The sequence below is a fragment of the Xenopus tropicalis genome, chromosome 6 (genome assembly GCF_000004195.4).
Source record: "Xenopus tropicalis strain Nigerian chromosome 6, UCB_Xtro_10.0, whole genome shotgun sequence".
Lineage (NCBI taxonomy): Eukaryota > Metazoa > Chordata > Amphibia > Anura > Pipidae > Xenopus > Xenopus tropicalis.
The window spans coordinates 72,961,921-72,985,414 of record NC_030682.2 but is presented as its reverse complement, the minus strand read 5'-3'; the positions used below and the strand labels follow the sequence as shown (position 1 = coordinate 72,985,414).

The 23,494-nt window shown below is 42.4% G+C and overlaps 1 protein-coding gene across 3 annotated transcripts in view; it reads right to left on the bottom strand.

Moving 5' to 3' along the window:
* The window catches only part of mtrr (5-methyltetrahydrofolate-homocysteine methyltransferase reductase), a 206,346-nt gene that overhangs the window by 5,675 nt on the left and 177,177 nt on the right, over positions 1 to 23,494 (bottom strand). For all 3 annotated transcript variants that reach the window (XM_031903494.1, XM_018094927.2, XM_031903495.1), the window contains 2 exons: positions 16,825 to 16,993; positions 15,580 to 15,698 (listed from right to left, as the gene is read on the bottom strand). In XM_031903494.1, the coding sequence (XP_031759354.1) occupies positions 15,580 to 15,698; positions 16,825 to 16,993 (288 nt within the window). The remainder of the gene's footprint in view (positions 1 to 15,579; positions 15,699 to 16,824; positions 16,994 to 23,494) is intronic.

Here is a 23,494-nt window from a genome sequence, read left to right as displayed (position 1 = left end):
GCTGCTGGGCTCTTTTTGTGAGTGAGTTGATGTTTATGGTCCAGGACAGGTCCTCTGTGATATGAACCCCGAGGAACTTAGTGCTCTTCACTCTCTCTACTGTGACACCATCTGAGTGGGAGATGGACAGCCTTGGTCTTCCTAAAGTCAATAATTAACTCTTTTGTCTTATTGACATTGAGAGAGAGATTATTGTCTTTGCACCAAAGTGCTAGCTGTTGCACCTCTTCTCTATACACTGTATCATCATTGTCCCTGATAAGTCCCACCACTGTAGTGTCATCAGCAAACTTTATAATGTGGTTTATGTCGGAGTTAGAGGTGCAGTCATGAGTTAGCAGCGTGAAGAGTAACGGACTCTGCACACAACCCTGGGGGGCACCTGTGCTTACCGTGATAGTATTGGATCTTGTATTCCCAATGTGTACTGTCTGGGGTCTTCCAGTAAGGAAGTCCAGAATCCAGTTGCAGATGGAGATATTAAGTCCGAGCAGATCCAGCTTGCTAATCAGCTGCTGGGGGATGATAGTATTGAATGCTGAGCTAAAGTCAATGAACAGCATTCTTACATATGCATTACGGTGATCCAAGTGTGACAGGGTCAAGTGAAGTGCCATTGAAATTGCATCATCTGTTGATCGGTTTGATTGATATGTAAACTGTAATGGATCCAGTTTGGGGGTGCAGCTGGTTCTTTATATGGCTCAAGACTAACCGCTCAAAGCACTTCATGATGATTGAAGTAAGTGCTACTGGGCAGTAGTCATTGAGTTCCAAAGCTGTAGCTGTCTTTGGGACAGGTCTGATGATGGTAGTTTTAAAACACTGTGGCACAACAGCTTGGCTCAGAGAGATGTTGAAAATGTCCACTAGGACGTCAGTCAGTTGATCAGCACAGGCTCTGAGCACACGTCCAGGTATAATATCTGGTCCAGCAGCTTTGTGTGGATTGACCCCAGCGAGAGTTCTTCTCACACTGGCTGCAGACAGGGACAGCACTTGGTTGTCTGGCAAGAGAGTGGTTTTGTTGGTTTGTTGTTCTGAGTCTCAAACCTAGCATAGAAGATATTAAGAGTGTCTGGAAGAGAGGTGTCATTAACACACATACGCGGAGGGGCCTTATAATCCGTGATGGTTTGGATGCCCTGCCACATTTGCCGAGAATCTCTTCTCTTCTTTGAGTACTCACGCTTTGCTAACTTGATGCCTCGGGAAAGATTGATTCTTGCTGCTCTGAGTGCCACTTCGTCATTGGCTTTGTAAGCAGCATCCCTTGTTTTCAGCAGCTCACGAACTTCTGCTGTAAACCATGGCTTCTGGTTAGCGCGTGTTGTAATAGTTTTAGTGACGGTGACATCTCCAATGCATTTGTCAATGTATCCTGTCACTGCTACAGAGTACTCATTAATGTCAATGTGATGATCAGTAGTCGCCGCTTCTCTGAAGACGCTCCATTCTGTGCGCTCAAAACAGTCCTGCAAGGCTTCAGTAGCTCCCTCTGGCCATGTTCTGACCTGCTTTGCTACTGGTTTTGTTCTTTTCAGAATTGGCGTGTATGTTGAAGTGAGCATTACTGTAATGTGATCAGACAGTCCGATGACCTGCAATCCCTAAACACGTCACATCTCTCTTCTACCTTTGACTCTATTCATTCTAACATCCAAATGGTCTCTTGTCCTAATCAGGCTACCTCTGTCTACTACAGCACACTCACCACTGCCCTCAATGTGCTTGCTCCTGCCAAGACTAAACGCATGAGGCCCAAACCGCTCCAACCCTGGCACACTGCTCATACCAAATCCCTCCAAAAACAGTCACGTACACTTGAGCGCCGCTGGCGCAAATCAAGGTCAGAGTCAGATTTCTGCAGCTACAAATCTGCTCTGCTCTCCTACAACACCACCCTCTGCCAAGCTAAACAAACCTACTTCACTGCACTTATTAACTCCCTCTCTAAAAAACCTGCACAACTCTTCTCTACCTTTAACTCTCTGCTGTCCCCTCCTCCGCCCCCTCCGTGTGCTTCAGTCACTGCTCAAGCTATTGCTGAGCACTTTAAAAATAAAATTGACACCATCCGAAGTGACATTGCACAACTAAATCCCCATAACCATTCCCCTCCCTCCCTACATGCTCCCCAGTCTCTTCTTCGCTCCTTCTCCCCTGTGACTGAAGAGGAAGTCTCAAAACTGCTGTCTTCCTCCCACCTTACTACCTGCCCGCTTGATCCCATTCCTACCAAACTTCTACGTAATGCCAACCCCTGTCTTATCAAAGCCTTAACTCATCTATTCAATCTCTCGCTCTCTACTGGAATCTTTCCCTCCCAACTGAAACATGCACTTGTAACCCCTATTCTGAAAAAACCCTCCCTAGATCCTTCCAATCCTACTAACCTCCGACCTATCTCTCTGCTCCCATTCATCTCCAAACTGCTTGAGCGCCTAGTATACAACCGACTGACGCTATTCCTCTCTGACAATAACCTCCTGGATCCCCTACAATCTGGTTTTAGACAACAACACTCCACTGAAACTGCTCTAACCCGACTAACAAATGACCTCCTTTCGGCTAAAGCCAAAAAACACTACTCGCTACTAATACTTCTCGATCTCTCTGCTGCTTTTGACACTGTGGATCACCCTCTTCTCCTCCAGACTCTCCGCTCTCTTGGCCTTCGTGACACTGCCTTATCCTGGTTTTCATCTTATCTCTCAGATCGATCCTTCAGTGTCTCTTACAATGGGGAATCATCTTCTCCCCTGCCTCTTTCTGTTGGGGTTCCTCAAGGCTCTGTCCTGGGCCCCTTACTATTTTCTCTCTATACCTCCTCACTTGGCAAACTAATCAGTTCTTTTGGCTTTCAGTACCACCTCTATGCTGACGATACTCAGATCTATCTTTCCTCTCCTGATCTCAACCCAGAGCTTCTAACTCGCGTCTCTTCCTGCCTGTCCGCTATCTCCACTTGGATGTCCCAACGTTACCTGAAATTAAACCTCTCTAAAACTGAACTGGTTCTCTTTCCCCCATCCAACGCCCACATTGTTCCCGAGGTATCTATAACGGTTAACAATTCTACCATCACCCCATCTTCCCAGGCCCGGTGCCTCGGGGTTATCCTTGATTCTGCCCTGTCCTTCACCCCTCATATCCAATCACTTATCAAATCATGTCACTTTCACCTAAGAAATATCTCCAAAATCCGATCATTTATCACCCAAGATGCTGCCAAAATTCTTATTCACTCTCTTATAATATCTCGCCTGGACTACTGTAACTCCCTATTAATTGGCCTTCCCCTCCAAAGACTGTCCCCTCTCCAGTCCATAATGAATACTGCTGCCCGGCTCATACACCTCTCCAACCGCTCCTCCTCTGCCATGCCGCTCTGCCAATCCCTGCAATGGCTTCCCCTACCATCCAGGATAAAATTCAAGCTATTGACCCTCACATTTAAAGCAGTCCATAACTCTGCCCCACCCTACATCTCTGAACTCATCTCTAGGTACCATCCAACCCGCTTGTTATGCTCCTCTACTGACCTGCTCCTCAACTCCTCTCTCATTCCCTCCTCACACGCTCGCATTCAAGACTTTGCAAGGGCTGCCCCCCTTCTCTGGAATTCGCTCCCACAAACTGTCAGACTTTCTCCCAATCTCTCTGCCTTCAAGAAATCTCTAAAAACACATTTATTTAGAGAGGCTTACCCTAATCTAGTTTAGCAATACCCTGTGCCCCACCTCTGGTCATGCCCATTCCCACACCTTGTGTCTCAACCCTTTCTCCTTGTAGATTGTAAGCTCTTTTGGGCAGGGCCCTCTTCACCTCTTGTATCGGTTATTGATTGCTTTATATGTTACTCTGTATGTCCAATGTATGTAACCCACTTATTGTACAGCGCTGCGGAATATGTTGGCGCTTTATAAATAAATGTTAATGTAATGTAATGTGGGGGTGAGGAGTTGCTCTGTATGCAGACCTGGTGTTAGTGTATACCAAGTCTAATATATTGTCTCCTCTAGTCGAAAATTCAACATGCTGGTGGAGTTTAGGCAAAACAGTCTTTAGATTTGCTTGATTGAAATCCCCAGCGATAATGAAAAATTCCTCGGGTTGGCGAGATTGCAGGTCACTGATGGTCTCATACAGCTTGTGTAACGCCTCCTTAGCATTAGCATCGGGAGGAATATACACTGCCACAATAACAACACTACTGAACTCCCTCGGCAAATAATAAGGTCTGCACTTTACTGCCACAAATTCCACCAATGGTGAGCAATGCTTGGTAATCATACCTGTGTTTCCACACCATTCTGTATTGATGTATACGCACAGGCCGCCGCCACGTGCTTTTCCGGATCTACCAGCGTCTCTATCCGCACGGATAGCATGTAGCCCCATTAGCTGAATAGCCACATTGGAGATATTATCATTCAGCCAGGTTTCCGTGAAGATAAAAACACAGCAGTCTCTTACTTCACGGTGTTTTGCTCTCTGAAGTCGGATATGGTAAAGTTTATTGTCCAATGAACGGACATTTGCCAGACGGAAACAGCTGGTCTAGTTGGATCGGCCTTTAGCCTAGCTCGAGCTCCTCCTCGTTTACCACGCTTCCGGGTACGCTCACACCGCTTGCGGCGTCTCCTCGCTGGGATGGTAACTGCAGGTGACGGGGTGGGTGCGGGTTCATGTAACAAGCCTAACTCACAGAGCTCTTCCATTAAAGCATCATCAGGTAAGTTTTTAGTTTTACATCTGGTATAAATATTCAAAAGAGTGTAACGATTGTATGAAAGTCTTTCACACACATGTTTTATAACTGTGTGGACAAAAGATAATAAAAACAACTAAAAACAAAAACAAAAAAAAATGCTCCTTTTTTCTTTTTGGATCCGGAGTAGCCGCACTCTAGCGCACTGCCCTAATTAATCCAGGAGCAGGAGGGGTAGTGAAGCAGGTGGGGTAGTGAAGCAAAAGGACAGTAAAGCAGGTGTGCAAAAGCAAGTGTGTAGTAAAGCAAGAAAGCAGTAAAGCAAGTGTGTAGTAAAGCAAGAAAGCAGTAAAGCAGGTGTGTAGTAAAGCAAAAAGGCAGTAAAGCAGGTGTGCAGTAAAGCAAGAGGGCAGTAAAGCAGGTATGTAGTAAAGCAAGAGAGCAGTAAAGCAGATGTGTAGTAAAGCAGGTGTATAGTAAAACAAAAAGGCAGTAAAGCAGGTGTGTAATTAAGCAAGAAAGCAGTAAAACAGGTGTATAAGTAAAGCAAAGCAAGAGAGCAGTAAAGCAAGTGTGTAGTAAAGCAAAAGGGCAGTAAAACAAGTGTGTAATAAAGCAGGTGTATAATAAAACAAGAGGGCAATAAAGCAGGTATATAGTAAAGCAGGTGTAAAGCAAAGTTCTCTGCTCTCTCCCCTCTCCTGCTCCCCCCTCCCCCTCCTTCCTGTGGGCCAACATTTCTAAAGAATGCTTTCAGCATTCATTGTTGAATCAATGCCACGTAGAATTAAGGCAGTTCTGAAGGCGAAAGGGGGTCAAACACCGAATTATTATGGTGTTCCTAATAATCCTTTTGGTGTGTGTATATATATATATATATATATATATATTTACAACTGATTAGTAATAATAAAGAGCTGTAAAAGGAAGGTAAACAGTAAAGACATTTATTATTACAGGAAAGGAAAAGGAAAATGAAAATAACCTGGAACACTTGAGTGTGCAATTCATCATAAGGCAATGCAAAAAAGAACAAAAACAAATGTTGGCTCATTCTGGAGCTTCTATGTCATCATTAATGTATGCAGGTTCTCACAGCTGAATCACTATCAGGTTGAAAAAAAGATTTTCATTAGAGACAGAAAATACCTAAGCAGCCATGAGACAGAGCTGACAGGTCAGATGCAAACTGTTTGTCCCTTAAAGGAACAGTAACACCAAAAAATTAAAGTGTATAAAAGTAATTACAATATAATGTACTGTTGCTACAACCTGTGTGTTTGCCTCAGAAAGACTACTATAGTTTATGTAAGTAAGCTGCTGTGTAGCCATGGGGGCAGTCATTCAAAGGAGAAAAGGCACAGGTTACTTAGCAGATAACAGACAAACCCCCATTATATGGGGCTTATCTACTAGTTATCTGCTATGTAACCTGTGCCTTTTCTCCTTTTTTCCAGCTTGAATGGCTGCCCCCATGGCTACACAGCAGCTTATTTATAAAGTAGCTTTTCTGTAGTAAAAACACCAGTTTTTTGCAGAGCAACAGCACATTATATTTTAATTACTTTAAAACACTTTAATTTTTTGATGTTACTGTTCCTTTAATGGTGTAGTGCACGACATCTCGTGCGCCGCACCATTAAGGGACATTAGCGCTCTGTTACTGCTTCTAATTACCGGAACGAAGGTCAGATGCGAACTGTATGTCCCTTAATGGTATAGCGCGCGTGTAGCTGCACCATGAAGGGACATACGCGCTCTGTTACTGCTTCTAATTTCCCGGCCGATGGGACGCACCTCAAGCCGGGGGGGGGGGCATTTTTTTTTGTGCTGAAAAACTCGGCTTATACTCGAGTATATACGGTATTTTACATTCGGCAGACTATGTATTTTTGGAAAATATTAGGTTTTCTGGGGTCAACTTACTTATTTCCCCACTTTTATTTCAACTACCAAAAAAATACACTGCCTGGTTTATATGCCATGAAATATGTATGCACTAGCTTTTTTAGGGGGTCTCTAAATGCTTTAGTAATCCTATACACAATGGGCAAACTGTTCAGTGGACCCTTTTCTTTCATATTTAGGATGTTTTTCCTTGGTACTTAATGCTATGTGGGAGATATGATGCTTGAAAGTAGAAGGTGTGATGCTATTTTCAGGTATTTCATCAAAACAGACAATTTTGAGAAAGCACTGCGACTCCGTAGAATGAAGTAAAAAAGACATTGGTGCCCATTTTTGATTCACCCTAATGTGTACTTTCCAAAAATATAAGGTTGGGGGGTCACAGTGTTTTTTGTGTTTTTACCTCACAAAAATGCAGGAAATGTGTTATATTTTTAGTAACTGAAGTGATCTCCGGTGCAATTTGGGGTCTCTAAATGCAGATACTTGATGCCCATTGTGTATAGGATGAATACAGAGTAACCCTTTTGAAATAAAAAAAATAACAAAGTGGTATAAAGGTGATACCTTTATTGGCTAACTAAGATAACCATAGCAAGCTTTCAGAACATTTTAGTTCCTTTTTCAAGCTGTTTACAATGAAGCTGTGGTGCTCTCTGATATATATATATATACAACATTCAGCTCATAGATCAAATACCCAGAAAAAAGGAATATCTGTGTGGAAGGTGTTAACAAAGTCATATAAACGGGGGTGGGGGGGTGGGGGTGGTGCGGGCTGCAAGGGACAAACAGATACAAACAGATAAGGTCCAGGATAATGTCGATCAAAGTGACTTGATATAAATTAGAGTAAGTTACTGAAGTGTGAAGTGAATGGAATTCCATGTGCTTAACTGGCCCAGTGTCTCTACAGATGTTTGTATTTCTAGCTGGGTGCAGGCAGTTCTTAATCTATATAATTTGCCATAAATCCAACGCCCAGATTCAGTCCCTTCTCCAGAGAGTTGAAAGTTTTCATTAATTTGTACTCCCATACCTTCCTTTCATTCTCTGTTTTAAAGTTTCCCTTAAAGACCAAGATTCTTAAATTGTTTATGGTATAGGATGAACAAACTGTTCAGAGGACCCTTGGCTTTCATATTTAGGATATTTTTTCTTGGTACCTAATGTTATGTGGGAAATATGATGCTTGAAATTAGAAGTTTCGAGGCAATTTTTTAGAATTTTCATAATTTCTAATAGAAACTGCTAAATTCACTCATAAAACATGGTTACCCATGTCGGGTTTCAGAATGTGTACTTTTCAAAAATATATGGTTTCCTGGGGTAAACCTAATGTTCCAGGATCTTTGGAATCGAAAATATGCCATATTCTGCTGTAATGCTTTGAAAATTTTGTAATTAATGGCTAGGAGTTTTTGATCTATAGAAGACAGAAATATCCATAAATCTATACATATAAGGTATTGGCACGTTTGGGAGACGTGAGGTTTTCCGAATCAGTTGAATTTGTGTCCATAAAATAAAATATATTTCTGGAATAAATCCCTATATCATTCACTGGAATTATGCCTAGAAAAGTCATTCCTTATAAGTATCCTCTATGGGCCACAATTGAAACAATTTGCAGAGATTTCATCTTAGTATTTAGTGTAAAAACATATACAGTCCTGAGAAAAAATAAGGACACCCTATGAAAGCCTGTGTTTTTGTAACATTCTTGGACATATAGATATTAAATCTCAGTTTTAAATACTGGGAGATTCAAGTAATTTAACTAAACAATTAAAACTGAAGAAAAGACTATTAAAAATTTTCTGTAAAATGTAATTCTACAATTCACACGATAAGAACATTGTTACTCAGCATTTTGAAGGAGGGTTGCCCTATTTAAAACTCAGACATTTAGTTTGGAGTGCTCCTGACAGTTGAGGTAAGAGTGAAAACCATAGTGAGCTTTCTAAGGCCTTCAGAAAGAAGATTGTAGCAGCTTATAAGTCTGGTAAGGGATTTAAAAAAAAGATCTCAAAGGATTTGAAATTAGCCATTCTGCTGTCTGGAAGATAGTCTACAAGTGGAGGACTTTCAAAACAACTGCCAACATGCCCAGGTCTGGCCATGCCAGCATGTTCACCCCAAGAACAGGCTGCAAGGTGCTAAAAGAAGTCTCCAAAACCCTAAAATGTCATCACGAGACCTACAGTAGGCTCTTGCTACTGTTGATGTGAAAGAGACTGCACAACTTTATACCTAGTTACATAGGGTTGAAAAAAGACCAGAGTCCATCAAGTTCAACCCATCCAAGTAAACCCAGCACACACAACCTATACTTACCAATCTATACACTCACATACATAAACTATATAAACATCCACTAATATTAACTGTAGATATTAGTATCACAATAGCCTTGGATATTCTGCTTGTTCAAGAAATCATCGAAGCCCCTCTTAAAGGCATTAACAGAATCTGCCATCACAACATCACTAGGAAGGGCATTCCACAACCTCACTGCCCTCACCGTGAAAAAGACCTACGCTGCTTCAAATGGAAGCTTCGTTCCTCTAATCTATAGGGGTGACCTCTGGTGCGTTGATAGTTTTTATGGGAAAAAAGAACATCCCCTATCTGCCTATAATCCCCTCTAATGTAATTGTACAGATAAATCATGTCCCCTCGCAAGCGCCTCTTTTCCAGAGAAAACAACCCCAACCTCGACAGTCTAACCTCATAGCTTAAATCTTCCATCCCCTTTACCAGTTTAGTTGCACGTCTCTGCAGCTCATTAATATCCTTCTTAAGGACTGGAGCCCAAAACTGCACTGCATACTCAAGGTGAGGCCTTATCAGGGACCTATAAAGAGGCAAAATTATGCTATCATCCCTTGAGTCAATGCCCTTTTTTATACAAGACAGCACTTTATTTGCTTTAGTAGCCACAGAATGACACTGCCAGGAATTAGACAAATTATTATCTACAAAAAACCCTAGATCCTTCTCCATTAAGGATACCCCCAACAAACTACCATTCAGTAGATAGTTCGCGTTTATATTATTTCTACCAAAGGGCATAACTTTGCACTTGTCAACATTGAACCTCATTTTCCAGTTTTCTGCCCAGTTTTCCAATTTTGTCAAATCGCTCTGCAAAGCAGCAGCATCCTGCATGGAACTTATAGTTTCGCACAATTTAGTGTTGTTAGCAAAAATAGAAACAGTACTTTCTATGCCCACCTCCAGATCATTAATAAACAAGTTAAAAAGCAAGGGACAAAGGACTGACCCCTGCGGTACTCCACTAACAACACTGGTTCAATAAGAAAATGTTCCATTTACCACCACTCTTTGCAATCTATCCTTCAGCCAGTTCTCTATTCAAATACAAATATTATGTTCTAGGCCAATATGTGAGGTACTGTATCAAACACTTTAGCAAAGTCTAAGTAGATGGCATCAACTGCCATTCCAGCATCAAGGTTCCTGCTCACCTCCTCATAAAAGGCAATTAAATTAGTCTGGCAAGATTTGTTACGCATAAAACCATGATGGCACAAACTTATAGTATTGTGAACTGCAATGTATTCAAGTGCCCTATCCCTCATTACCCCTTCAACCCAAAGAACGTTTTCATTGGTAATGTCTTTATTACATGGCTTTAAATCTGACTTTACCTAAAGACAAACCCCTCCACCCTTTTTAATCTCTCTGTCCCTCCTAAAAAGTGTATAAACATTTAAATTCACGGCCCAGTCACATTTTTCATCTCACCAGGCCTCAGTGATACCAATTAAATCATAATTTTTAATACATGCAATAGCCTGCAGCTCTCCTAATTTAACGGACAGGCTTTGGGCATTAGCCAGCATAGCGGAGATTACTACTTCTCCCTCTGTTGTTTACATTAGCTAATGGAGAGTTAGAGCTAAGGTGAAAATTAGTCTGTTTCCCTTGTAACAGCAGAAGCTCCTTAGCTGATAAACTATATGCCCCCCTCACTCCTCCCCCACAACCCTTTGCTAGTACCACTGCTCCGTCTACACTAGCTTTCCCATAAAACTCTAACTCACCCACTCCCCCCATGTTTAGTTTAAACACTCCACCAGCCTCTTAACCATTCTCTCCCCTAGCACAGTGGACCCCCTTCCATTGAGGTGCAATCCCTCACGGCTGTATAGATTGTACCCCAAAGAAAACTCAGCCCAGTGCTCTCGTAACCTGAACCCTTCCTTCATACACACACGCCACGCATTTAGCTCCCTAAGCTCCCGCTGTCTCCCTAAACTTGCACGTGGCACCGGCAAAATTTCAGAAAAAATGACATTGGAGGACCTTTCCTTAATCTTACAGCCTAGATCCCTGACCTCACTCTACCACCTACCGTTCACTTTATCATTAGTACTGATATGTACCAAGACAGCCAGGTCATGCCCAGCCCCTCCCAATAATTTGGCAACCCGATCAACCACATGCCGTACGTAGGCACCAGGAATACAGTAAACAGTTCGGTTGAAGTGATCTGCTCGACAGATTACCCTGTCCACTTTCCTAAAGATCGAATCCCCTATAACCATCATCTGTTTAGGCCTAGCTCTGCTCTCCTCCCCACCACTACTACAGAAACTGGTCTCCTGGCTGTTAGAGAGATCAGCCTCATCTAGAACCGCCAGTCCTTTAACTTGCATGTCTAATCTACACTTTGATGAAGATACCAAGTGGTTAGAAAAACTTGATCAACAACTCATCCACTATATGGCTGAGCTGCACAAGTTCAAGAGAAACTAAGCTCAGACAGTTACTTCCAATTGCCAAAATAGACATGTGTATAGGTGGCTTACTGGCAGGGAACTACATCTAGACAATTTAAAACATATAGACAACAGTTCAAAGTGATGCAATTGACTCTTCCCCTTACACTGCCCCCCTCTCTGATTCTGAAACACAAACACGGCAGAGAGTGAAATTTAGAGGGAGACCCCTTTCTACTGTTGCCAATTCTAACAGCTCTGCCTCATTTACACCTGGCATACATTTTTTAGGGCAACTTACCTGGTCAGGGGAAACCCCATAAGGGATGGGGGGCACAGACACCCATTCAATAAACACCAGACCGCCTTGGAGGAGGTAGTATTCAGTCTAAGCCCTTAAAATGTAAGCCCCACTGAATTGAGAGTACTTACAAAAGGTCTGACATTTGCACCGACTACAAAAATGAATTAACTTAATCTTATGATTGACATTCATCACTTCCAAAGAACAATGAAACATAAAGAACACTTAAGGGTTAGAACCACTATCCTTACCACTCCCTTTCATGCTAAAAGCAACTTTGAGCCACCCAACACTCCAAAGTCTATTGCAGCATTCACACGATTACGGATTGATGAGTCCACCAAATCAGTACCCAGTATATGTAGGAGCAATCTCACACATACTGAGAGGAGCAATAACATCACTTGCTTACAACTGCTCTCCAAGCAAATGGCTCAACATAGAAGGGCGAACTCTACAGGGCAAGGCTCTGCTGTATTTCTACACCTAAAAGACAAGGGACACTCCTTTAGGAATAACAAAGTCCAAATTTTGGACAAAGAAGACCGCTGGTTTGAAAGAGGTGTTATTCATGTTAAAGTGGAAAAACCATCCCTAAGCAGAGGCGGGGGACTTAGACAGCATCTGTCTGCTACATACAATGCTGTTCTAACAACTGTATCCCGGCAGTTTCAGAACTCTTCATACATCCATTCATGCAACTCTAACAAGTAACACCTGTTTTGAAGAGTTGCATGATACTTTGGTAATCCTTTCAATGTAACCCCACAGCATTCACACCTCTGTGTGTTTCAGATGTCACCTTTCTGAAGAGTTACAAGTGCCAGCCATTGTGATTGGATTAGTAGAAGAGTATATATGCTGAGGACTTCCCATACCAGTCAGTTGAACTGAAGAAGCTGCTCGGATGAGTAGTGAAACATCTTCAATGATTACTTAACAAGTCCAGTTGCTTTAGATGTATTTATATTAGATACTATTCCTTTTCTATAATTCCCTCAAATGTACTTGTAATCATGTCCCCTTGCAATCATTTTTTTTTTTTACAAAGAGAACAATCTTGATAGTCTAACCTCATAGTTAGAATCTTCCACCCCCTTTACCAGTTTAGTTGCACATCTTTGCACTCTCTCCAGTTCATTAATATCCTTCTTAATGACTGGAGCCCAAAACTGCACTGCATACTTAAAGTAAGGCTTTATCAGAGACCTGTAAAGACCTACAGTATATTCAAGATAGTACTTTATTTGCTTTCGTATCTGGTTTGTAGGATTCTAGAAAAAATGTGTAGAGGCTTCCTGAGAACAGAAGTCTTGGTTATGTTTTCAGCAGTTTGTGGTGCTTTCAGAGTTGAGCAACTTTACATTTGTCATGATTTTTATGGTGCACTTTCATTTCTAAATTATACTGTTTACATGTCAAATAATTTACTCTACCATATGAAATTTTGTTCTTAAACCAACAAATGTATTTTATTTTTGTAATATTGATGTGCCTGATTCTGAGCTTTCAGAAAGAGCCAGCACTGCTTTCGGATAACCTACTGTTTCTCCTACTCCCATGTAAATGGAGGAATCCCTAGCCAGACTTTTTACTATTTTTTACTATTGAGTGCTGTTCTGATATCTACCACAGGTGTCAGGTAGCTGCTCCCTTGCTCCTTTGCCATTGTTCTTCAGCCTCTTTAGTAAATGTCATACAATTATGGAAATTTGTTTATTCGTATTTTAAAAAGAAAAACAGAAGTGTTAGAGATCACTAGATCTAGTATAGCATGATATCTGGTTGGGTTCTCAACAACCTGTGACAAAAAATAGTCATGTAACAAGTTTATAATCTTAATCCCATTAACAGGCTTGACAATACTGCTGCTCTAGTCCAAATCCTTCTAATTAAAATCTCCTATTATCCCCCCATCAGACTTTTCAATTTGCAACAGGAAAATTAACCCAGTTATCCTGCACTGACAGGTAGAGCTGTATGGAAACATAGTTCTATATTTGTGTACATATAATATTTAACTAAGACTACAAAATACAGGGGTAATTTACAACCTCCTGCACAATGAGCCAGCTTTTTTCATTTAAGGCACTGTGTTCTTGCTACTGCAGAATTGCTTCAGTTCTCTGCATGGTTTTAAAATAGAGCACTTTCTGCATTCAGCAGAGCTCTATTTAAGAGTGGAGTCAAGATGACGCCCCCCCTATCATCCCCTAATTTGCACATCATTCAGAATGCCGTAGGAAGACACTAAGGACAAGGCTCATCTGTGCCACCTTACAGTGCACACCTTATGCTGAGTTTTTTTATCCAGCAACAGGAGCACGTGCAGCCATTCCCCCAAGAAGAAGTGCTGCCTCCATGAGCACTAAGGGGCACATTGTTCTGCCTGGGGAAATCTTTTTCTTAAAGGGATACCATCATGTCTATGAAGATTCTCATTCATCCAGGTCATGATATACAGTATCTAGTAGAATTAAGTCTAAAACAACTGGACTTTTCTGAGTTTTTCTTGAAAACTTTTCACCACTCATCCGAGTGGCTTCTTCAGTTCAAATGACTGGTAGGGAATTCCCCGGTATTTAAACTCTTGATGGTAGTAGAGTCACAGACATCCAATCACAATGGTTCCATTGAACTTGTTCAGTTAGGTGTTAGCTGAAACTGACAGGTGTAAGAAGGTATGATCCAATCACAATGGTACCAAGATTCTCATTGATGAAGGTGTTAATCCTTCAAAGTACATGACTGGAAGTGTGAACTGTTGTGAAACTGCCGGGGTAAGGATGTCAACGCGCCATTGTATGTTGGTGACAAGCGGTGTCTCAGGCCCCCTCCTCTGTTGAGGGATGGTTTTTCCAGGCTGGCATCTGTCCTTATTTTGGACCGAGAGGACAGATGGTTTGAAAGAGGTGTGAAAGAGGCCATTTATGCCAGCCTGGAAAAACCATCCCTGAACAGAGGAGGGGGCCTGAGACACCGCTTGTCACCAACATACAATGGCGCGTTGACATCCTTACCCCGGCAGTTTCACAACAGTTCACACTTCCAGTCATGTACTTTGAAGGATTAACACCTTGATCAATGAGAATCTTGGTACCATTGTGATTGGATCATACCTTCTTACACCTGTCAGTTTCAGCTAACACCTAACTGAACAAGTTCAATGAAACCATTGTGATTGGATGTCTGTGACTCTACTACCATCAAGAGTTTAAATACCGGGGAATTCCCTACCAGTCATTTGAACTGAAGAAGCCACTCGGATGAGTGGTGAAACGTTTTCAAGAAAAAACTCAGAAAAGTCCAGTTGTTTTGGACTTAATTCTACTAGATACTGGATACCATCATGATTTTTATGGTGTACTTTTTAATTCTAAATTACACTGTTTACATTCCAGACAATTCACTCTACCATTTCAAATTGTTTTCTTGAACCAACAAATGTATTTTTTTAGTTGCAATATTGGTGTGTAGGCTGCCATCTCAGTGCATTATGCCCGATTCTGAGCTTTCAGAAGAAGTTGGCAACTGTCTTCAGATAACCTATTGTTTTTCCTACTACCATGTAATTGGAGGAGTCCCAAGATGGACTTGGATTTCTCACTATCGATATCTATTCTGATATCTACTGGGAGCTGCTATCTTGCTACCTTTCCATTGTTTTGCTGACCGGCTGCTGGAGGGAAAGGGAGGGGGAGATATCACTCCAATTTGCAGCACAGCAGTATATTGTAACTGAAGAGCACAGGTCACATAACTGTGGCACCCTGAGAAATGAAGAACATGGCTAGCCCCTTGTAAAATTTCAAAATTAAATATAATAAAATCTGTTAGCATTTTTGAAAAATGGATTTAAAGCAATGGACAGTATTGCTTTAAATAAGGTTTATTTGTTTACTTGCCTATGTTGCAGGAATCCAATAAATGGTGCGATTCCTGTCCCTGGTCCAACCATTAAAATAGGTACTGACGGGTCCCTTGGTAAGTGAAAGGAAGTGGATGGCCGAGCAAAAATTGATATCTAGAAAATAATTGAACTGATGAGTAAACAGATGGTGTTTCAAATTTCTAGTGGTTAAAATGGGACAAATGAGACAAATAAGACATTATCTATGGTTTTATCCATATATAAATATATCTGTGTGATGGCACACCGAGTCACTCGTGCAAATTTTCTTTTATTTGCATTTTCCTGTGCTTCACATTTTCTACCCGCAGCACTTTCTGTTCATCACAACAAGGATTTTTGTGGGCAAGAGAAGAGTTGGTTTTAAAACCGGCACAGGAAATGGTACTTTAACGTAACATTAACACCAAAAAATGAATATGTATAAAAGTAATTACAGTATAATACACTGTTGCCCTACACTGGTACAACTGGGGTGTTTGCTTTAGAAACCCTACTATAGTTTATAAATACCCTGATGTGTAGCCATGGGGTCAGCCATTCAAAGGAAAAAAGGCATAGGTTACTTAGCAGATAACAAGTCCCATTATATTCTACAGAACTTATCTGTTACCTGCTATGTAACCTGTGCCTTCTCCTTTTTTCCAGCTTTCCCATGGCTACACAGCAGGGTATTTATATAAATTATAGTAGTGTTTCTGAAGCAAACACACAACAGTTACCAGTGCAGGTAAATTACTTTAAAACACTTTCATATTTTGGTGTTACTGTTCCTTTAAGGTCAATACATTTTTGGAACCCCTGGGATTATGAGATATATAATAGGCAAAACACATAATTCAAACAATTAAAAGCATTAATTTGCAGGATATGTTTCGAAATCATAATAGTAAATTCCTAGATCACCAGTAATCAAGATGTGCAATTGGGATGTGCACTTTTAATAAACTCATCACAATCAGAAATGTAATTTCTATATAGGTGCATATATGAAAAAAAAAACCAAACCAAAAATCCCTCGGTTCACTGCCAGGCACCGGGAAGCTAAATCCAGCAGTGGAACTTAGGAGGAGGGGTGAACCTGTCTTCTGTGGAAAAATAGGCCATGATGGATATAACTCTGAAGCTGATTACAATAATTGTAACATGCAAAGTGTATCATAAAAACATATGTTAAAAGAAAATGAACTAGTAGAAGCATCCCATTTTGAAATCAGTTTAAGAAAAATAATATGAATACCTTTGGAGGAAAATCTTTTTTTAATTCTGCTGTGTCATACATATGGCTTACAAGTTCAGCAAGCCAACCAGTGCACACTCCTTTTCTAGGTGCTGGTCGATCCGGACAGGTTGGAAGCTCCACCACAGTGAAAACAATGTGAACTTTTCCAGGGTGATATAAAGGAGAGCTATGAAGTAAAAATGCACAGTTATATTAGAATTGGAAATGGTAAGTATCCATTGTGTAATATATACATTTACAGAGTTTAAGTGCATATGTGCAGGCAGACAGACATAATTACAGATAGCAATTAAATGTACATTTTTTTGAGTGTCTGCAAGTGCATGCATTGGTTTTACAAAGTCCTTTATCAAGGAGATTCAAACACTGTCTGCCAAGCATGACTGTCTTACATATTGGCAGGTAAAGGCTCTAACTGCAAAGAACAAATAAGACATGCTCTTTGATTTTTCTTTGCACCTGTGGATTTTGCTACGGACAACAATGTTTAATGACGAGCTCCTGTTATGTCGGCCCAGTGACGTGATAAATACAAGACTAACTAACTAAGAAGAGCCATGACAACCAAGTGTTTGCTGCTTGGGGATTCAATACAGCTCCCCGTGCCACTCCCACATTTTCTTCTGCACAGTACACTTCCATTTTTTAAAATTTTACAATTTTTTAAAATTTTGGCTTACATGCTTTCACATATACACTCAACTTTTAGAAGTGTGCATGCACACACAATATTTTTATGAACTATTCATTTTAACAATTTGTTAATCCTGCTATAGGATCGATTTCTTTTAACCGATTTTCATTAGCAGATTTTTGTAATTTTTGTATTTCTATCCATGTGTATTATTGTTTTTCTTGTACTTTAGCATAGCTTTGCAGTTAGGCAAGTAAAAATATATATATTTGCCACTTTTGGATTTGTCAAAATATGTATTTTGCAAAAATATATATATATTTTTTAAAAGGTTTTTATTTTCATTTTCTTTACAAACATAACATAAAAGCACATTCACATATACAGTGTATAATGCCATGACCGTATACAAGTATGCAATAACAAGGACGATTGGATACAGTGGACATTGCCTGATCTAGTTGCAGAGTCAAAGTTAGGGAGGAACTTTATTACCAGACACCCTGGTGTTATATCCTGAGATTCTCGCTAGAGTGTGCGTCTAACCAGGGAGACCATACATTCTCGAACTTATTTGGGCAGCCCCTAGCCAGATATGTCAGCCTAATAAGTGGGAGTCTAGAGTGGACCAGTTGTACCCATTGGTGGAGGTCGGGGGGGGTGGCGGCTCATCCACTTCATTGCAATTACCTTTTTTGCGTAGAAGTATAGTGATCTGAGTAGCGTTCTAGTTTTATTCAGAGGGACTAAGTCTTCTATAAGTCCCAGGAGACATACCTCTGGGGACAAGATACCTGGCAAGGGGATTTGTTCATTTAAGTAGTTAGTTACATCTGTCCAATATTTAAATATTGTGGGGCAGGTCCAAATTAGATGAAAGAACCCGGTTTCTGTCATTTGGCATTTCGGGCAAGAGGCATGTTGGTTCTTCCCCATAACCTTTAAGCGCATTGGGGTGATATATGTTCTGTGTATTATTTTAAATTGGACCATCTTGTCCTTGGTGGATATCAGAAAGCTGTATAGATCATCTGTTACTTCTGCCCACTTGTCGTCATCGAGTTGGGGGATATCACCGTCCCATTTACGCTTAGCTGTGTCAAATGGGATCCCAAGACTTGGTAGGAACATTTTGTATATTTCAGACACCAATTTTTTGGGGTTTGGGTCCCAAAGTCTTGTCTCAAAGGGGAGTTCTGCAACCTTAATAACTTGAGAGCCAAATTGCGATATCATTGCATGGCGTAGCTGGAGGTACCGATATATTTCCAAGTTTGCCTGATCTAGTTTCCCTTTTAGTTGGTCAAAGGATGGAAATATACCTTCTATTAGGAGATCTTGCAGGTGGCGGACTCCCAGTTTAGGCCAGTATTGAAAATCGGGGAGAAGTAGTAGGTGTTTGAAGTTGGAGTTCCTCCACAGTGGGGAACGGGGTGATGGCAGATGCATAAGTTTGGGGAATAGGGTCTTAGTGATTGCCCAAATTTTTTGTGGGACTTTAATAACTGGGGGAAGTCCTAGGGTGTCTTTAGCCTTTCTATAGGGGGCGTTCCTCAGGGCTTCCATAGACTCCATGCACAAAGCCAGTAGTACTGTGAGGGGATTGTCCATCTCTTGGCTAAACCAACTGTGCAAGAACCATAGTTGTGAGGCATAGTAGTAGTATTGTAGGTGAGGAAGGGCCAACCCCCCATTGTCTTGTGGGGCCATTAATGTACGTCTATTAATCCTGGGAGCTTTGTGCGCCCAGATGAAAGGGAAAAGGATTGAGTCAATGCGCTTGAATAGTTGTGGGGGAAGCCATACAGGAGCATGTTGTAGGGCATATAGGAATTTGGGTAAGTATATCATTTTAAATAGATTTACTCTACCCCATATGGACAGAGGGAGACCTTCCCAAAGCCCGCTAATTTCTTTAAATTTGTGTATAATTGGGTCAATGTTTTTTGCAATATACACAGTAGGGTCTTGTGATATTATGATACCTAGGTATCTGAATTCCGTGACCCATTTCAGTCCCTGTATATCATCTCGCACTTGGGGGCCCTCAAGAGAAAAGAGGGTTGATTTAGTTTTGTTTATTTTCAGACCACTAAATGCTCCAAGACAGTCTGCTAAGTTGATGGCATTGGTAAGGGAGTCCCCGTGGTCCGCAAGGAACAGAAGGACATCATCCGCGTAGAGGGCTATTTTTTCCTCTAGCCTGCCATATTTGAGCCCTTGTATGCTGGAAGTTTGACGGATCAGAAGGGCGTATGGTTCTATTGCGAGGGCAAATAAAAGAGGGGAAAGAGGGCATCCCTGCCTGGTACCGCGTGAAAGGGGGAAGGGTTTGGAGGAGACATTATTAATGCGAATTTGTGCCACTGGGGAGAGGTAGAGGAGCTTTATCCAGGAAATAAAAGTGGGGCCTATACCGAATTTGCTTAGTATTTTCCATAAGTATGGCCATTCTACAGAGTCAAAGGCCTTTGTTGCGTCTAGTGACACTACAGTTCTGGAGCCTGTGTTGGAGTGGTCAATTTGGAGGTGGGTATAGAGGCGCCTTAAATTTATTGCCGTGCTTTTATTAGGCATAAACCCTGTTTGGTCTGGGTGGACGATGGAGGCTATGACTTTATTAAGGCGCTGAGCTAGGATTTTCGCCAGTATTTTTACATCAGTATTTATAAGGGAAATGGGTCTGTATGAGTCACATAGTTCAGGATCTTTTCCTTCTTTAAGGATGAGCACAATTATTGCGGCATAAAAGGAGGGGGGGAGAGAGCCTATTACTTTGGCTTCTAAGAGGGTGGAGTGGAGTCTAGGGATTAGTTCTTCTCTCATCACGCGGTACCAGGAGGCTGGGAGACCATCTAGGCCCGGGGTTTTCCCAGGGGGGAGGTCACCTATCGCGTCCGCTACCTCACTTAGGGTTATTGGGTTGTCTAGATAGGCAGATTCTGTATTACTGAGCGTGGGGAAGGAAATATCTGGCTCTGTGCATGCGGTGCGTGAGGTATATAGGTCTTGATAGTATTCCGCGAATACCTTAGCTATGTCTAATGGGTCAGTGGCATAGGTACCTTGATTGTTTTTGATTCTTGCAATCATAGTGGTGGGGTTGCTGACTTTGGCCAAGTATGCGAGGGTCTTCCCATTCTTGTCCCCTTGGTCAAAGGCTCGCTGGCTAGCATATAGTATTTTTTTGCGAGTGCAAGCAGTTTGTTTTAGTTCTAGCTCCCTTTGGGCAGATATTAGTAGCTGGTGGTTGTAGTCAGTGGTGTCCTCACTGTATGTTTTCTCGGCTAGGGTGACTGCTGCCTCTGCCTCATTCATTTCAGTTTTGTTTGCCTTTCTGACTGTTGCTATTGTGCTTATGAGAGACCCCCTAGCTACTGCTTTGGATGCTTCCCAGGTTGTGTTGCTCTGACTGGTGCCTGCATTAGTTTCCCAGAATAGTTTATAGTCTGTCTTGCAGGTTTCTGCTACTACACTATTACTAAGCCATAGGGGAGAGAGTCGCCATAGTTGGTGAGTGGGGTGTATTCTAGTGCGTATTTTTAGGTGCAGTGGTGCATGGTCTGATAGGGCTCTGGGAAGGTATGAGGCTTCTGTCCGGTGAGCCTAGAGCCATGTCTATGCGTGAAAGGGAGCTTTTGCCTATTGAGTGGCAGGAATATTGTTTATCAGTTGGGTGCTTGTGTCTCCATATGTCATGTAGGCCATGGGCCTCCAGCCAGTGTTTGAGGTGACCACTTTGATGCGTTGCTGTAGAGAGTCTATCTACAGCAGGGTCTACTACTGTATTGAAATCGCCCATTAAGACCAAAGGGCATGGTAGGTATGTGGAAGTTTTCTCAAAAACAGTGTCTAGGGTCCCCCTGTCAAAGGGGGGGGTATGTAGAGAGAGACTATTACCATTGTTTGGTTATTGAGTTTACAGTGGAGGATTACGTATCTGCCATAGCGATCTGTAGCTAAATTCAGTAGCTCAAAGGGTGTATGTTTGCGGACAAGGATTGATATGCCCCTAGAATAGGTGGAGTATGGTGCATGGTAGGCAAAATTAACCCACCTTTTTTTAAGCGCCAGGAGTTTCTGTCCTACCAAATGGGTCTCCTGTAAGAGGAGAAGATCAGGTTTATATTTATTGACATAGTCAAACATGAGGGCTCTTTTAAATTTAGAGTTTAGGCCGCGGATGTTCCATGATATAAAACTAGTTTCCCCCATTGTAGTGGTGTTGAGATTTCAGGCCTAGACTGAGACTTCGTAGGTTAGCGAGGCCTAGGGGACTTCCTTGCATAGTGGGGTCGGCAGTAAGGGTCATAGCATGTTGTGCGATAGAATAGTGCTTCGAACATAAACAATAACAGTAACAAATAAACCCATCCCATCCCTCCCTGCCCATCTATCCAACATAGACGGCCTATACCCGAAACAATTAAACTGGGTTGGTGCCGGTAGGTGCTTGTGTCTGGTACTTACTGCACCTCTCGCTCTCTTGCTCTGTGCGTTTGCAGGCACCGTTTGGTCACATATAGGAAAAAGAGAAAGCAGCAGCGGGTTTAAGGTAAAGTCAACAATATATTGTCTCGCATGGGAAAGGGCTTCCAAGCGTTGAGGGGGGTGGGGGCCACCAAAGTTGCTCAGTTAGCTGGTGAGAGAAGGCTAAGGGGCCCGCATCGGATTAGGTAGCACATTGAGCGGTCCATCAGTATGTGGCCCAGGCTTACTTTGTCGAGCAGTCTTTAGTTACATATCAGCAGCGTTTAAGCTGAGGTTGCTTGTACTGGTGTGTCGTGAGGGCTATCGAGTTTAACTCAGTTGCTTAGGCAAGGTTATGAGGTTTTGGGTCCCCCTTAATTTCCAGCTGAGAAGTCAGGCCGGATTTAAGCAGTGGGTTAGCAATGCCCCTGGAATATAGCAGTAGGTCAGTGATAGGGAAAGTGTCTTGTGTAGGGGGGTATCAACGTTACCTGAGCGTTGCCTCTAAGAAGCTGAGGTAGAGCTGTAGGCTGGGTGGTGGTTTACCTGGAGCGTGTATCGAGCCGCTTTGCGATTGGAAGTTGTGCGGAGGAGATAGTACATTGATATAAGTTGTAGGCTTGTTCCCGAAGGCCGAGCTAGTATCCCTTGTCAGCGCCGGTTGGGACTGTTGCGTGGGCTTCCCTGGCGTCTTTGGGTGTTGAGCCACTGGTCTGCATCGTTAGGAGATAAGAAGAAGTGAGTAGCTCCTTCTGCCACAATGCGTAGTTTAGCTGGATAAAGCATAGAGTATACAATCCCTGCATCGCGGAGCCTTTTTTTGATCCCTTGGAAGGAGTCGCGCTGTTTCTGAACCGCCAGAGAGTAATCCGGGTATAAGGAGATTGCATTACCATTCCATGTGAGAGGACCCTTCTGACGAGCTGCGAGTAGTGCTGCATCCCTGTCGCGAAAGTTTAGGAAGCGCAAGATGAAAGGCCTAGGGTTGGCACCTGGTGGTAGTGGTCGTGTGGGGATGCGGTGAGCGCGTTCTATGGTCAGTAGCTGTGAAAAAGTATCGGGTCCTAGGTTGTCCCGAAGCCATGTCTCGGCAAATGCCTCTGGGCGGTCGCCTTCAGATTTTTCAGGGAGGCCCAGGATGCGTACATTGTTGCGTCGATTGCGGTTTTCTAGGTCCTCCGCCCTGTTGGTCAGTGTTAGGACCTGCTCTCTTAACCTTGCCAAGTCGTTTGGTAGGGATTGGAGCGTGTCCTCGACCGCAGATATCCTGCGCTCTGCTTCGATTGTGCGCTCCCGTAGGTTCTGGAAGTCGTGACGCAGCAGGGATATATCCACTTTAATAGTCTCCAACTGGGTTGTGCTCAGGCTCGCCTCAGATACCGGCGAGGGTGGATCTGCATCCGCTGCCTTGTCTGTCTCTTGCGAGGTCTGGAGGTAGCGTTCAAGCCTGTTTTCAGACTTGGATTTGGTCGTGTGCTTCCCCATTGTAGGTTAGGTTCACAGGTGTTAGTGATCCGCCGCCAAACACTGGTGTTGCTGCTATTTAGTCAGGATGTTTGTCTA